We start from the raw sequence: 14,359 nt of genomic DNA on the forward strand, positions 1-14,359 counted from the left end.
TTAGAAAATACAGCAGGCGTGACGAGATATTAATGACAGCAGTTTCGGGTTAGGTTGGAATCGTGTTTTCTCGAGTAAAAGATACGCGGTAGCACCAGCGCCAGGCATATACGGGGAAGCTTATTTTTTCATATACTTGGCGTCGAGACGCTGCCGCGTCTCTAGATAAATAGGTAACGAAAATAAATTTTGCGACAAAATGGATCGGGTATCCATATGTAAGATATTGTTATGCAATAGGGTTTGATTCCGTTTGTAAGTATGTAAAGAAATAAATTAGTTTATCAATATCGATATCATCGATAAAGGTAGTAATAACCGTTAAGGCTGCGCAGGAACTAAACTAGCGCCACCAACGAAGAGCAACGGAGAATAGGTGAACTACGAAACAGTTTTTCGCGTTTTTTATGCACAATAATGAAAACAAACACATAATGATTATGCATTTTGTAATCAGGGGAAGTAAATCTATCGACCTATCAAGAGTTTGTTTCGAAAATTTGCAAAAAAAAAATTTGTTCCTTAAAAACATATTTTTATCATATTTTAAAGGTGAAATTGCAAAATCAGGCGTTAGAGTGGCATGCGGAGTGATATAAAGAATATTTTAGTGATATAAAAATATTGCTTCTTCGCTTCAAAAAACTTGATGAGCTTCGTTGCTGTGAAATCTCAATGATTTGTATGGCAATATGGTTGCTCCGCTATCACGCTGTCCACTGCAGCGCTGCTGTCGTCTCTGCTGTGGTTGTTACGCCAGTAGTCTAAGACGCTTTTCATCATGGTTCAGTATCGTAGTAAGTTTAAAAAATGCCCGCGGTCATACATTTTTCTTTTAAGTAAGTGTGTATATGTATATAGAAATTGGTAAAAAAACTTATATAATTGTAAATGATTGTAATAAATGCTTTGCGAAGTACTAGAATTCTATATTACATCTATAAATATAAATTTAATAATGGAAAATAAGCAATATATTTATATTTTAAATTTAAATTTATATGAAAATATTTATATTTTATTATTTAATGTTTTATTAATAGTTTTATCGATAATTTTTCTATCTTTAGATTTAATAAACTTTTATTTTTATTATGGAGTAAGATTAATTTTGACATTTATAATTATTGTTTATCGAGGATTAGAAATTATACGATTAATATTGAGATATTATTTTATATTTTAAACATTATTTTTTTCTTTACCTTTAGTAATATTTATTTTTTACATTATTATATTTTTTAATACAAATGTATTTTTTATATTAGGAATAAGGTTAAATAATGATAATTTAAATATATATAAATTTATATTTATTTATATAATATTATCTTTTTTTATTAAAATTCCTATATATTTATTTCATTGTTGGTTATTAAAAGCTCATGTTGAAGTTCCAGTTTACGGTTGCTAATTTTAGCTATAATTTGTAGTTTATAACGCTGTTTCTAGTACACCTCTTCTCTAACACTTGTTCGATTGACACTCGTCAATCGAAATTTAGATATTTTTTAATATTTATTTTTCGGAAACGAAAGAGAGTCGCTCCTTGCCAATTTTACATACTCGACTTTCTTCTACATACTTTTTGTCGCATACTACAATACTAATATTTAATATATCAATTTATTACGAATTTGAAAATGTATGCTGTTATTAATAATCAAATATAACAATAGTAAATGTAAAATCTTATCTTTCTTGTTATTAATTTTATTTTATAAAATGACAAGTATGATACACTGAACAAACGCAAGCGCAGAACGGTATGTAATACAATAAATAATTTATACTTCCCTGATATTTGTCAATTCTTTCTTGCATATTAGATCATTTTGTGTAACAATCATTTTATCATTATTTTCTTATACATATGTATTTTAGCGTGTTATCTTTTAACAATTCCCCATATTCCAAAATAATTTTAATGTAAAAATCAAATACAAGTATAACATACACCTAAAATTAATAATCTATAAGAGTCTCATCGTTAGACGCCTGCTCGGAGAAGGGAGAGTACCGGGGTTTCTTCCTGGACGCTTGTCGCTTGTCCGATGTTAAGAATTCGGTGACAATACCTGGATCCCTCTTGAGCTGAAAAAAACAGTTTCTCTTGGACAGTACCGTTTGATGCAGAGGAAAGTGAACAATATTTACCTTCAAATGTTCGTCGTTTTTTTTGCTGGACAAAATTTCTGTTTTTATTATAATGTTCCCTCTCTCCCTCCCCCTTCTTTTTTTTTTTTTTATACGTGGAGAAATGCATTTACGCACACCCCTCAAACGGTGGGGGTAGTGTGAGGCTCGCCCGTCAGAAGGAGAGGAATACCCACTAAAACTCCACCAAAATAAATATTAATACTACCAATTTTTTACGTATTTCTACATAGCTATTAATTATTCGATACAATTTTCCTGCTTTTGGCCACTTCTTGCGCTTCAATGATATACTGCGGTTCCCGAATTGGCATGCTTCTAACAACTCTACTATCTATTATTTCGGGAACCAAGCATTCTTCGTAGAATCGCTGTAACGATGGTAACATTTTGTCTTTCCAAAATGTATCATCGCGCTCAACAATCACGTACTTTATTCCAAGAGGCGTCCACATTGCAAAAATACAATACTTTCTTTGCGTAATGTGCAGTTGCCCTTGAACTTGGAAATACTACGCGTGGTTTTTATTCATATTACACATGCGTGCTGGCGGCTCTCTACCCATTGCACGGCAAGCACCAGTCATCGGTTTGAAACTATTACATTTTACGACTGTTGCTTTTACACGTGCTTGGTAAGAACCTTTTTGAGTGAAATGCGTCCGTTTCCCGCCAATAAATTTGCAAATAATTGCATTGCAGCTTTCCACAGAATTGCTGGTATAATTGTACAATAAACTTTCCGCATTCACTACCAAACGTTTCATTCCACTTTCGATTTTACAATATACTCGCGCGTTTTGCAATTTGGGAACAAGATTTGCCTCGTTCTCTTTTGAATTTCCGTTGCAAAAATATTGTAACTAGGCACAATCTTTGTGTTCGCCAAACACATGGCTAGGTATATTTTGTAAATCTTTCATTAAACCAGCAATTTTGCGTTCCCAAGATACTTGGCTATTGCGGCGATACGTTACAGCCTTTACTACAGCGTTTCTAATTTTCGAATCACTACTCGAAACTATTGCTTTTAAATATGAGGCACCATTACCCGCGTCTCGTATTTTGTTTGCCAAATTGCGAAGAAGATGATTTATGCATTCAATCTTCTTCACAACAAGGTTCGGGTACGGTGGGAAATCTCTTAGTTTTTTTAAGACATTACTATCCCCATCACCAATGTATTTACTATATATTAAGCCATGCATCTCTAAGCTATTGCGAAAGCCTTCTCATATAATGTCGCTTTCCATGCTGGTAGAACTCTGATGACGTCCCCAGTTCTTAAAACATACATGCTGTTTCGCTGTCATGTTTCTATTAAACGCGCGTGCGCATACAACACAATATTTATTTCTGACACCTACGAATAATATCTTTCGCGTATAATAACCTACGATAAAGGCGCTTCCAGACGGAGAATCGTAACCACCACCGCGATACGATTTCTTCATCCATGAACCATCCGTTACCACAGGTATATGAGGGATACCATTGATTAGGTCACCTCTTGCAATTGCTAATTGTTTTTCCGCTTCGCCGGCAAATCGCATTTCTTCTTCGGCGGCGTCAGCAAAAGCTTTATATACTTCGCTTTCATACTTTAGATACGTTTTATTAGACATGCATGGAACATCGATAGCAGCCAACAGTTCTTCTAACTGTGTGTGGCCAGTCCCTGTTAATAGAGTACCGTATACGGCATCTCTATTGATATCCAATATGTTGTCGTCTGTCGGTTCGCTCCAGAAGTTATCTTTAAAACGACACATTTGACATTCGACAAAATACTTGGTTTTCAACCCATAACGGATCGTTTTCGTAATGACCAGATTAGTGAAAATGCACATGTTCGGATTGTGGTTGGACAGTTTTTGCAATTCTGCAAAAATATGTCCAAAATCGACAATGCTCCTTCCACTAATCTCGGCAGGACGCAAACGATCCGCATCTTCTTCTTGAAATTGATCGCACATACCTGGTTGCACATTCGCTGGACGCACTAGGTTCCTGGATTTACGCGCACGGCTCATATGTCGCCTCAATGAAGACGCCCTGCGATTTCCTGCTCTTCGACACTTTGGTATATTCACACTTTATACACACGAAATTAAATTTGAAAAAATGAAAAAAAAATAAAAAAAATAAATGTAAAAAATTAAAAAAAGTAAAAATGAAAGAAATTAAGAGTAAAAAATGCTTACAACTCAAACACAAACTACTAATATTTGTACACAACCACGGATCGCGGACGCATCCGAACGATGCGACTGATCGATGGAAACTAGTTGTCCAGAGCCGGGACACCCGATGTTCTTATGTTGTGTTAAAAAAAAACATTATAACAGTATGGCCTGTGCCGTGAACCCAGCGAAAGGTGGCACTTTCGCTAAGTCAGACCCATGTGTTGCACAGGCGTGCATAAAGCTTGAAAAACGAACGAAATTCTAAAACGTCCCATAGAGTCTATGGCATAGACGATACTATCTGTCGTATGCCGGAACGTTTCACAATGCAACCTTTCACATTTGCTACAAGGTTATTACCGCGATTATGTGGTGTTTGATATCATTTTTATCGGGAAAGCATAAGGAATCCATTGATACTATTTTTGCGACAATCTGATGAAAAATATAAACATTTTATGTACAGCAGTACATCATTTTACGATTGACTGTCCGTATCTTTTGTTCTGCGCCGAGCGCCTACCTGGGTTCGCTCGACAGTCTCGGTATGAACGGGCGATCGACTGATCAATTTTTCATAAAACCAAATTCTTTATTCTTCATCGTATCAACGTGAACGTGGTGCCATTGGGTTCTTAGTGTTCTCCCGATTAAAATGATATCTTACATCGCGTAAATCGGACTATTACGATTAAAAATCATTTCTTTTTTGAAACAAGAGGGGGGGAATTTTGTTATGTTCCGAATCGCGGATGCGGTTCGTCCGGTTGAAAAACTCTCTGCCTTTGCCCCACGCCCTTCCTTATGAATACGCGTATGAACGAGATGGCTCGTTTCTCCTACTCCTTTCCCTGTCTTACCTTATAGCTCGGCTTATCCATTGACTGTTGAGGTAGGTCGTGGCCTTGAGTAGGCCAGGGTCCTCGGGTCTTTTCTCCTATGTTTATATAAGCGAGGAGGAAATAATGACAAGAATGCATCGATGTCATTGATCCCTCTTTGGTTTTAGGCACGTGCGAGGAATAAAGTTCTTTTTTAAAGTGCTTTTTTATTTGTACTTTTTTTCAGCCTACATTCGTATGTTATTTCTACCGTCTCGATTGTCGGTATTTTGTAAGTTATGGTACAGTTATCTGAAATTGTAAAAAATCTTTGAATTTACTGCCATTCAGTGGTGAACTTAACATATTTAGATTTGTCTGTTTCGCTAACTTCCGGAGAAAGGCGTTTTTCCGAATTCAAAATTATTAAGAACTATTTACGTTCTACAATGAATCAAGAATAGTTAACTGACTTTTCAATTATGTCTATTGAGAATGACATTCTAGTTACATGTTACATTCGGCCCTGCCGGTGTCCCTGTTCATCGACCTCGCATTGCGAATAAGTTAAGATCGGATACTTTTAGGAATGCGCTTGACGTACGATTAGGAAACCGTTTCTCGGGAACCGAATCGTGGGATGTGCCAATCGGCGATATAGGCGTCAGCACTCAACTCCATCACATCCGCTGAACTTGGGATTCCTCCCGATTTCAACGTATGCAAAAACGAAGATTCCCGAACGCGGCTCGTGCCTTGCGAGGATCAGCTAGTATATAAACCCGCGAACACACCCCACGGGGCTGCTTAGCTGCTTAGCGTCTCTTTTATTCCACTGTCAGTACGTTATCATCGTGATAATTACCGAAATCTTGTAGTCACGGACAGGTTAACTTCACGCGTTGTCGTTACCTACGAAAGTCCGTCGTATAATCGGTTTAAGATCACATCGAATCTTTATCATCAATCGAACACGCACTCAGCTCTCGCGCTTTGGTCATCAAATACTAAATTATTTTAGTCACGGATAGAGTAATCGTACGCGCGCCGCGTCGTTACCGAGGAAAGTCCGTTGTTAATTAGTAGAGACCCGTGTCGCGAGTGATAGTTGCCGACAAACAGATCCTTGCAACAAGCACAGCCCTGGGACCACAACAGATAGCTGGTACATCCAAACTGTAAGACCGACAAGCGGTAACGTACCTGAATAATTGTATACTTGATTTCCTAAAACCGATATTGTAATATAAACTCGTTATTTTGTAACATTATATATATATTTATATGCTAAACCTTGGAAACAATCATTGCAATCCCGAATTGCTCTTTCCCGTTAGCGAATACAGTTAAGGTGAGCTTTAGCTCTTTAATTGAAGACAAAGATCCCAAGAAAGAGTCTCAGATAAGCTGGGACGTAACAATATTCTAGGTACATCAAGGAATCAATACACAAGGAATCCATCGGCATAACTCCCATAATAATACGATGCATATGAAGTGAAATCGGGTGATCCACTAAAAGCCATAAACCAAGGGTTGAACCATCCAAAGCGCACGTGTGCCGATTTTAACCCACGACGCGACGGACCTCAAAGGGTCCGAGCAATAAAGTGTGAAATGTTTGTCATAATATGTTCACTTTTTGTTGTATTTTATAAAAGTTAAAGAAACAAATTGCACTACTGAATTCCTGATGTTATACTGATGAAAATGGTACCAAACACTATATAATATCGATTAATTTTAATTATTCGTGTAATATAAATTCTACATATCACGCTGTTACGCAGCAGAAAAATCTTAAATTAATCGCTATTATATCGTGTTTGGTATGTGTATGTTCCGTCCGATGCGGAACGGTAGAAATCCTCGACGGATCGTTTATGACACGGACGTACCAATCAACTTATTTTCGCGATTAACTTTCTTTCGAACTTCAGTTACGGTTTTTACAGCGCGCAATTTCACCCTTCAGAATAGTAAAGTTATTTAGTCGTTTGGAGTTCTTTGGACAACAGTTTTAGCAGTCTACGCGACTACGACTAGCCGTTTCGCCTCTACAATATTTTATACACGGTGTACAGTCACATAGTAAGACAAAACAAACAATACGCAATCAGAAATCTATAACTGTGCTTTTAGCGTTAGGGTGTAATATGTTTCCTTAATTCTTTATATTTTTCATTTTTTTTTATGAGAAAGGAACGAGTGAGAAGGAAGTATGTGTGTGATAATATGTAAACGAGCGCAAAGAGAGGACGAGAGTTAGTTGAACGACCTGTAATCGAAAAGAAACACCTTTTCGTTTAGAAATAAGCAATTGTCTACTTTAGTTTCAGCCAGGGTATCATAAAGTCGTGTTCCAGATGGTCTCTTAGAATTGACAAACCTCTGCAGAAGATAATAACTTAATAACTAATATCCCCAAATTCGGTTTATTGCACACAGGTACACAAACACGCCGTAGGCTGGCATGCTATACGCTAATAAACCGGCCTGTTTCGAACCAATAATTCCTTCTTTTTTTGAGTTCATCGATGAATAACTGCACCCAGGTACAAAGGGTATTTAGGGTATGTAGCGTTATTGCGAGGGAAATCGGACTTTTTTTGGAGTAGCATCTCAGATTTTGACGAATATGTTGTAGTCTTTAATGTTGATATTTGAACGTATTTCAATCAGGGATGGGCAAAACCCTAGGCTTCGAATAAACCTGAAGTTTGCCGATGTGTTTGTCTCGTTTCTTTCTTTGGAAAATGTTCAAAAGAGGAAACGAGACAAACATGTCGGCAAACTTCAGATTTACTCGAAGCTTAAGGTTTTGCCCATCACTGATTTCAATGAACTTTGAAACAGGATAAAACTCCCAGCTCTTGTAAAAAGGCGTGTGCAAGAAGTTATAATAATGATATAAAAAATGTGATTGATATACGGACTTGAAAGGTGCACGAGGTATTCTAGTGGACCTGTTCAATAGTTTTATTTCTTTTATTTTTTTCTACGAAGAGTACTCTTTTGCGTTCCATCGCGTTCGAGCGGTGGAGGACACAGCGGCAGCCGAGGAGAATGGCATATATAGTATAGTAATAGGCACGCGCTACGCTACGTTATTACTACTTATATACATATACATTATTGTATACGTTGAATTCTTCGGTTTTCCCAATTTTTCTCCGTTTCTCATTATCCGATCGAAACATTCAACGCCTCATTCTGTAGGTATTTTCATCATCTACATTTCATCTGCTTCGAGGATTGATATTGCTGCATTACTTTAAAATTTATACGCAAAAAACGACAAAAATCAAGATTTTCTTGGATTAAATTGTTTATAAGAAGAAAACGGAACAGAGTTGAGAGTGAAAAACATATACCTATTCATCTACGCATCCCTTTTATTAGTACTTTTGTCACCAAAACGCTGTTTTAATTCTCTACCGATTGGCCTAGTTGTATTGTTGACGATTGAGGGAAAGTTGTTTTTGTGACGTATCTCGTGCCTGTATCGAGACAAACGATGATGCTGGAAAATTCGTTTGGAAAATAATGAATGAAAAGTTTTATCTAGGCTGTTTGAAGTTTAAGAGGTTAGTCGCAGTCAGGAAAATGGAAACGGACAATTTCTTGTGTTTTTTTTAAAGTATTAAATAATAATTTTTATTAATGAAATGTACATATATTACAAAATATGTCTTAAAGAATTATAAAAGAATTTTTGTTATAAGAAAAGGTTAATTCATTTCGTCATAACAGGCGATGGCGTGGATGTCCACTTGCTTTGCGGTGAGCAAGATTTCTTCAAACTGGCGCACCTGGAAACAAAACTAAAGGTAGATTTAGAAAATATATTAGACTAATGGGTCCCTGAACGAAGGATTTTTTATTTTCTTGTATACTTTTTTTTATCCTGTATTGAATCGCTTAATTTTAGTGAAAAAAATTGAAAATCAACTTCAAATGTAGGCCATCTTGTTTTAAATTAATTTTTTCCAAAATCCTTCGTTCAGGGACCCATTAGTCTAATATATTTTCTAAATCTACCTTTGTTTTTGTTTTCAGGTAAACCAGTGTAGAGAAATCTTGCTCACCGCAAACCTACGTTTTTAAATCATCGTTTACGTCATCGGCTGTTATGACGATATAAATTAAACGTTTCTTAAAACAGAAAATGTTTTTTAGTTCTTTAAAACATGCTTTGTAATATACTTGATTGCTACTTATGCAAATTATTATTTAATAACTAAAAAAAATCACAAAGAAATGTCGTTTTTCCTCTTCCTGACTGCGACTAACCCCTTAAGCAGAAATACCCACAATCGTATGTGGTGTGAAGTTGTATAAAGTTGTGTGTAGTTCTTATCGTAGCAAATTAGTACAAAATTATTTAATGAATAATCAGTTAGAAGTATTAGAAGTAACGGTTCCTTCGATCGTAAAGGAAATTTCGGGGCATCGACAAATCTTCGAGGACCCCCAAACGCAGGCATGCCCCCCACTCGGGCTTCAAGGGGGCTGGCCAAAGGGGACCTGGAGGTGTCGTCGCGAACGCCGTCACTTCTGTTGAAAACGTCAAATCGTGAACAGTTTAGCAAAGTGACATTGAATATTGAAGGTAATTATTTAAGGATACTGACAAGACATCGCGAAGTGTGCACCGAATTCTGTAATCAGAAGTTTTTCCTGTGTATAAAAACGTATGTAGAACAATCTGTGAAAGTTAGAACGCGCAACTCTCTCTCGTTTTCGAAAAATAAATGTTTAAATGTGGGTGGAGTGTCAAGTTGTGAAGTGAATATTTTTCCCTGGACGCGGTTCGATCCCTTCGAAACTACCTTTCTATTGTATAAAGATTATTTTAATAAAATATCGTGTATTTGTATGTTTTTTATCGCATTGAAAAGGGAGTCAGGATGTGGGGAAGAGTTTCCACAAGCTTTTATACAAATTATTCACAGCGTAAATTTTACATTTTTATTCTTAGAGTAGGACAAATGGTGATTACGCTGTAAATAATGTTTATAAAAGCTTGTAGAAACTCTTCTCCACATCCTGACTCCCTTTTCAATGCGATAAAAAACATACAAATTACACGATATTTTATTAAAATAATCTTTATACAATAGAAAGGTAGTTTCCACATCAAAACGTAAAATAATAAGTGTCTCCTACCGGGAGCGAACCGCGTCCAGGGCAAAATATTCACTTCGCAACCTGACACTCCACCGACTGCGCTACGATGTTTCTATGACATCCCCAACACGGGTACGGTCGACACTCGTCAATCGAAATTTAGATATTTTTTAATATTTATTTCTCGAAAACAAGAGAGAGTTGTGCGTTCCTACTTTCAGAGATTGTTCTACATACCCTTCTTTACATAGGAAAAAATTCTGATTAAAGAATTCGGTGCACACTTCGCGTGCGTATGTTATTAAATAATTAAAACTTTGTTTGAATATCTATATAGTATACAATCTAATATTCTTTTTTGTTTTATTACAGAATGAGCAGCCTGGAGGAAGGTATGATTACTTATTTATAGTAATTGAAAAATATTGTAAAAATTGTATATTCATCTTTGTTTGTTTTTCCAACAGTTACATACGGTCTTGATCGATTGATCTTCAGGGATACTCACATAATAGGACAATATGGGGTGTCATATATTGTCACACCACTGGGTATGCCGCAGCTCCCGCTGCCACCACGTTTCTTCGCGGCGGCCGTCCCCCAGCCTCCGCCGCCACCACCAACCTTCGCGCGGCGGCAACGCGAGAATGTGGTACGTTTAAAAATAATCGTTAACCAAAATTATGTCAATAATTTTTTATTAGTACTTAAAATTAATATATTTCGTTATACTAATTTCAGAGTAACCGGCGGCGGCGGCAGCGCGATAACAGACGCCGCAGAAGGGCCGCAGTGGAGAAAATAGTAGTAAGACCACCTGCGAATCAACGAGGGTCACGAATAATCAAAAATGTCTATATTAAATAAAATTTAAAAAAAAATAAACTAAAATTATCAAGTGTATATTACCTTAATTTGTATTTCCCATTATACACCCTAGTCCAGAAGTTCCCCAACTTTTTAGATCCGCAGCTCCATTAGTATACAGATTACACTGACCAACAAATTTAAACTTTTTTTAAATTCCGCGATATCCAGTAGGTGATTCTTATAGGGTTCCTCGCCCTAAATACAAATTTGAAAGTGAAATTGCTCCATCACCCTTAGTTTTCGAGAAATTAGAGATTTTGTAAATACGGTCGATTTTGAGAGAAAACGTAGTACTACTTGAAAACTACGAACGCTAGAAAGTTCTATTTAGTCCTAAATGATAGAGGAATGTTTTCTGAATATGAATTATCTGCTCTTTTGAATGCCTGTAAATGAACGCCGAAGTTCAAAAAGTTGCCGACGCGAGTACTTTTCACGAAATACTTTTGTATTTTAATGAAAAGTTATTCACTTAGGTCGAATTTACTATGCATTATAGGTTTCAGCAAACATTTCTGAAGAGAAGTTGCCATAATCGAATTTCCAACAATTGCGTTTGACATTGTTTTCCAATCGGTTCAATAGTTCAAATGTTACGGGCCAACACATATGAGAAACTTTCAATTTCTTCGGCTAAATTAGAACACATAAATTTCTTCCATCGCCATGCAAAATTAGTAACTGTCAAATTATGTCCCGTTTCTTATTGTTTACGCATAGATCGCACTTTTACGAAGAAAGCAAGCTTTTGTCGAATATAATCTATGGATAAATACCGTAGTTAGGAACAATTGAGTAAAGGTACAAAAATTCCAATTTTACTCTGTTTTTGTATCATTCTCCTATTTATATAGGAAACGTTAATTTAATTCATTTCGATTAGAAATAAATGTTGTATTGCTTAAGTAACAGTTATTCATAAACAAATTTTATAATAATATTTTGTTTACATAAAGAAATAAGTGTTTTCCTTCACATTTTTCAATTTTAATATTTCATCTGGCCAGTGAAAATATTTTTTTTCCAATTCGGTCCGGGGGCAAAAACAGTTGGCCATCCCTGGTCTAAACCACGTGGAAAACCGTGTGTAGACTGACGATATAGTAACAACAGAACAGACGACGACAGCGCCACAACGGAAAGCGCGACAGCGAGGCAGCCATATTGCCATATAAATCATCAAGATTTCACAGCAACGAAGTTCATCAAGTTTTTTGAAGCGAAGAAGCAATATTTTCTCACGATTCTTTTTCTAAAATATTCTGTACATCACTCCGCATGGCACTCTAACGCCCGATTTTGCAATTTCGGTCTTGAAACTTTATAAATAATAAAAGTATGGTTCCTTCTTTTCTTACAGAATACATTTGTTTACAAACACTTTTTCCAAAATCGGGCCTTACAGTGGCATGTGCCAAGGTATAAGGAATATTTTGAAACCAGAATTATTAGAAAATATTGCTTCTTTCCTTCAAAATCCTTGACAAGAATCATGCTAGCCTAATCGTCCCGTCCTCGTCTCTCCTGCAATTGTTGTATCGCCCTCTCTGTCCTTGTCCCGGAGTTTCCTACTTTTTCCGCAACTGTCGCTGAAGTCAACTCGGAGTTTGGCTCTGGGTCCTGCGCACCCTTAAACGAAGGATATCGTGTTACTAGGTATCTAGTCATAAGCTTTGAACGAATGACATCAAGGTTGCGAATTATCTTCATGACGGTAATGAATAGAATAAAGAAGGATACGGAGGAGGCCAGTACACCGGTAGATAAAAGAGTAAAAAAGAAAATAGAGATGTAGCAAGAAAGATAGATGAATACGAAGAACACGAAGCTGACGACTGAGGCGACAGTTGTCGATTTCGTGTAGCCCTTGCACAGAATGCGTAACCGGAGTTGCTTTTTGCTACAGACTAGACATAAATAACGCGGCATTTCTGGAGCAGGGTTTGTGAACTTAGGAGGAAAGAATCGGAATAGAAGAAAACAACTACGTCGGGAACAAGAATATTAGCAAACCCAGTGCCATTCTACGGTACGGGTTCGTATTTGTCGACGGCATTAGTTCATTAGCAGCACGTTATACTAATCGTGTTTACACTTCGTCTGATCGATGTGCGGTGAGCGGAGGGTGATCATCTATTCCCGACTAGCTTTGAGCGATAATATATGAGAAAGTACAACGGCGACGAAAAATCGGTGTCACGTATCGAAAAGGAGACGTTTCGGTTGATTCTTATAAGATTAGCGACACAGAATAATGTCGCGGAACAGAAAAATCTAAGAGAATTTGCACGATGTATCTTAAGAGGTTACATCATTTTGGAGTCCTAATGTAGTCCTTATTTGTTTTGGAATAAATTACAATTCTAACTGCGCGTTCAAACAGTGTAGACTTGTAGTACACGAATATACATTGTTCACAGAGTAAATTAATATATTGAAATATTTTTCAAAATATGCGTTTCTAATATACGAAGATAGTATGTATAATCCGACATTCATTACCGCCGTGTCGGAGAAACTTGGTGCTTCAAGTAACGTCCAAGCAACACGAACTGGAATGGAAGGATCTTAGCAATAGTTGTGTATAATTTTTTTTTAATATCTGTATGTAATTCAATTTTATTAAAGTTCATTACGCTGTAAAATTTCAGAAAATAGGTATTTCATACCTAACAATAATACATAGTAACGACGAAAAGTTTACAGATAATTTGTCTGAAATATATTCTGAAATGGGATTAAAATGAAAGTAGCGGATCTCTTTACTCATTACGAGTACTCATTTTAAATTTTGTACTAACACGCAGCACTATTTTATAGTTTTATAAGGTAAATTTCTATTTTGCCATAGTAACGCGCTAGTATTAGAGTCAGGCAATGAAGCGGAGGTGTCGTACAATCGAGTTTTTGAACTACGTAATTTACCTAATCTCTTTATTTGTTTACTATTAATGTCGTTTGTTAAAAGTAACAAAAATCGAAAACAATTTCTACAACAAAGTTGCCTGCTTCTATTATTTCTCTTCCACTTCGACTTACCCATGTGAAAGTGATAAATTGATTCGAAAAAAGCCATCTCCTTCGCTGGATGTCCAATGGTGGAAAATTATACATAGTGGGTTGGATTTTGTAGTATATTCGGGAAGCGTGATATTCTACGTGAACGAATAAGATAAAAATTGTTTATAAAATTTT

The 14,359-nt window shown here is 36.3% G+C and overlaps 2 protein-coding genes across 6 annotated transcripts; one reads left to right on the forward strand and one right to left on the reverse strand.

The window, feature by feature from the left end:
* Positions 1 to 2,713: 2,713 nt before the first annotated feature.
* LOC128892336 (uncharacterized) lies at positions 2,714 to 12,038 on the forward strand. Of its 5 annotated transcripts, none has more exons than XM_054152710.1 (4): positions 2,714 to 2,792; positions 9,603 to 9,858; positions 10,667 to 10,686; positions 10,762 to 12,038. In XM_054152710.1, exons 2-4 carry the CDS (start codon positions 9,650 to 9,652, stop codon positions 11,097 to 11,099), a joined length of 567 nt encoding a protein of 188 aa, XP_054008685.1. In that variant the 5' UTR covers positions 2,714 to 2,792; positions 9,603 to 9,649; the 3' UTR covers positions 11,100 to 12,038. The 5 variants fall into 5 exon arrangements, 3 of the variants coding, with proteins under 3 accessions (XP_054008685.1, XP_054008686.1, XP_054008687.1); XM_054152711.1 differs by lacking the exon at positions 2,714 to 2,792 and having other exon boundaries at positions 8,983 to 9,858; positions 10,762 to 10,946; positions 11,036 to 12,038; XR_008461047.1 differs by lacking the exons at positions 2,714 to 2,792; positions 9,603 to 9,858 and adding an exon at positions 6,225 to 6,358.
* LOC128892331 (uncharacterized) lies at positions 2,815 to 4,070 on the reverse strand. The gene is made up of 2 exons (XM_054152698.1): positions 3,521 to 4,070; positions 2,815 to 3,298 (listed from the first exon to the last, which is right to left on the reverse strand). The coding sequence occupies exons 1-2, from the start codon at positions 4,005 to 4,007 to the stop codon at positions 3,021 to 3,023; spliced, it is 765 nt and encodes a 254-aa protein (XP_054008673.1). The 5' UTR covers positions 4,008 to 4,070; the 3' UTR covers positions 2,815 to 3,020.
* Positions 12,039 to 14,359: the final 2,321 nt, after the last annotated feature.

Source organism: Hylaeus anthracinus, unplaced genomic scaffold (assembly GCF_026225885.1).
Source record: "Hylaeus anthracinus isolate JK02 unplaced genomic scaffold, UHH_iyHylAnth1.0_haploid 12002, whole genome shotgun sequence".
Classification (NCBI taxonomy): Eukaryota; Metazoa; Arthropoda; class Insecta; order Hymenoptera; family Colletidae; genus Hylaeus; species Hylaeus anthracinus.

Coding starts and splice junctions, on each gene's coding strand:
- LOC128892331 (XM_054152698.1), bottom strand. CDS start 4,007: ATGTGCATTTTCACTAATCTGGTCATTACGAAAACGATCCGTTATGGG. Junction 3,299..3,520: donor GCGAAAGATATTATTCGTAG/GTGTCAGAAATA, acceptor AAAAACTAAGAG/ATTTCCCACCGTACCCGAAC.
- LOC128892336 (XM_054152710.1), top strand. CDS start 9,650: ATGCCCCCCACTCGGGCTTCAAGGGGGCTGGCCAAAGGGGACCTGGAG. Junction 9,859..10,666: donor TTTTTCCTGTGTATAAAAAC/GTATGTAGAACA, acceptor GTTTTATTACAG/AATGAGCAGCCTGGAGGAAG. Junction 10,687..10,761: donor AATGAGCAGCCTGGAGGAAG/GTATGATTACTT, acceptor TTTTTCCAACAG/TTACATACGGTCTTGATCGA.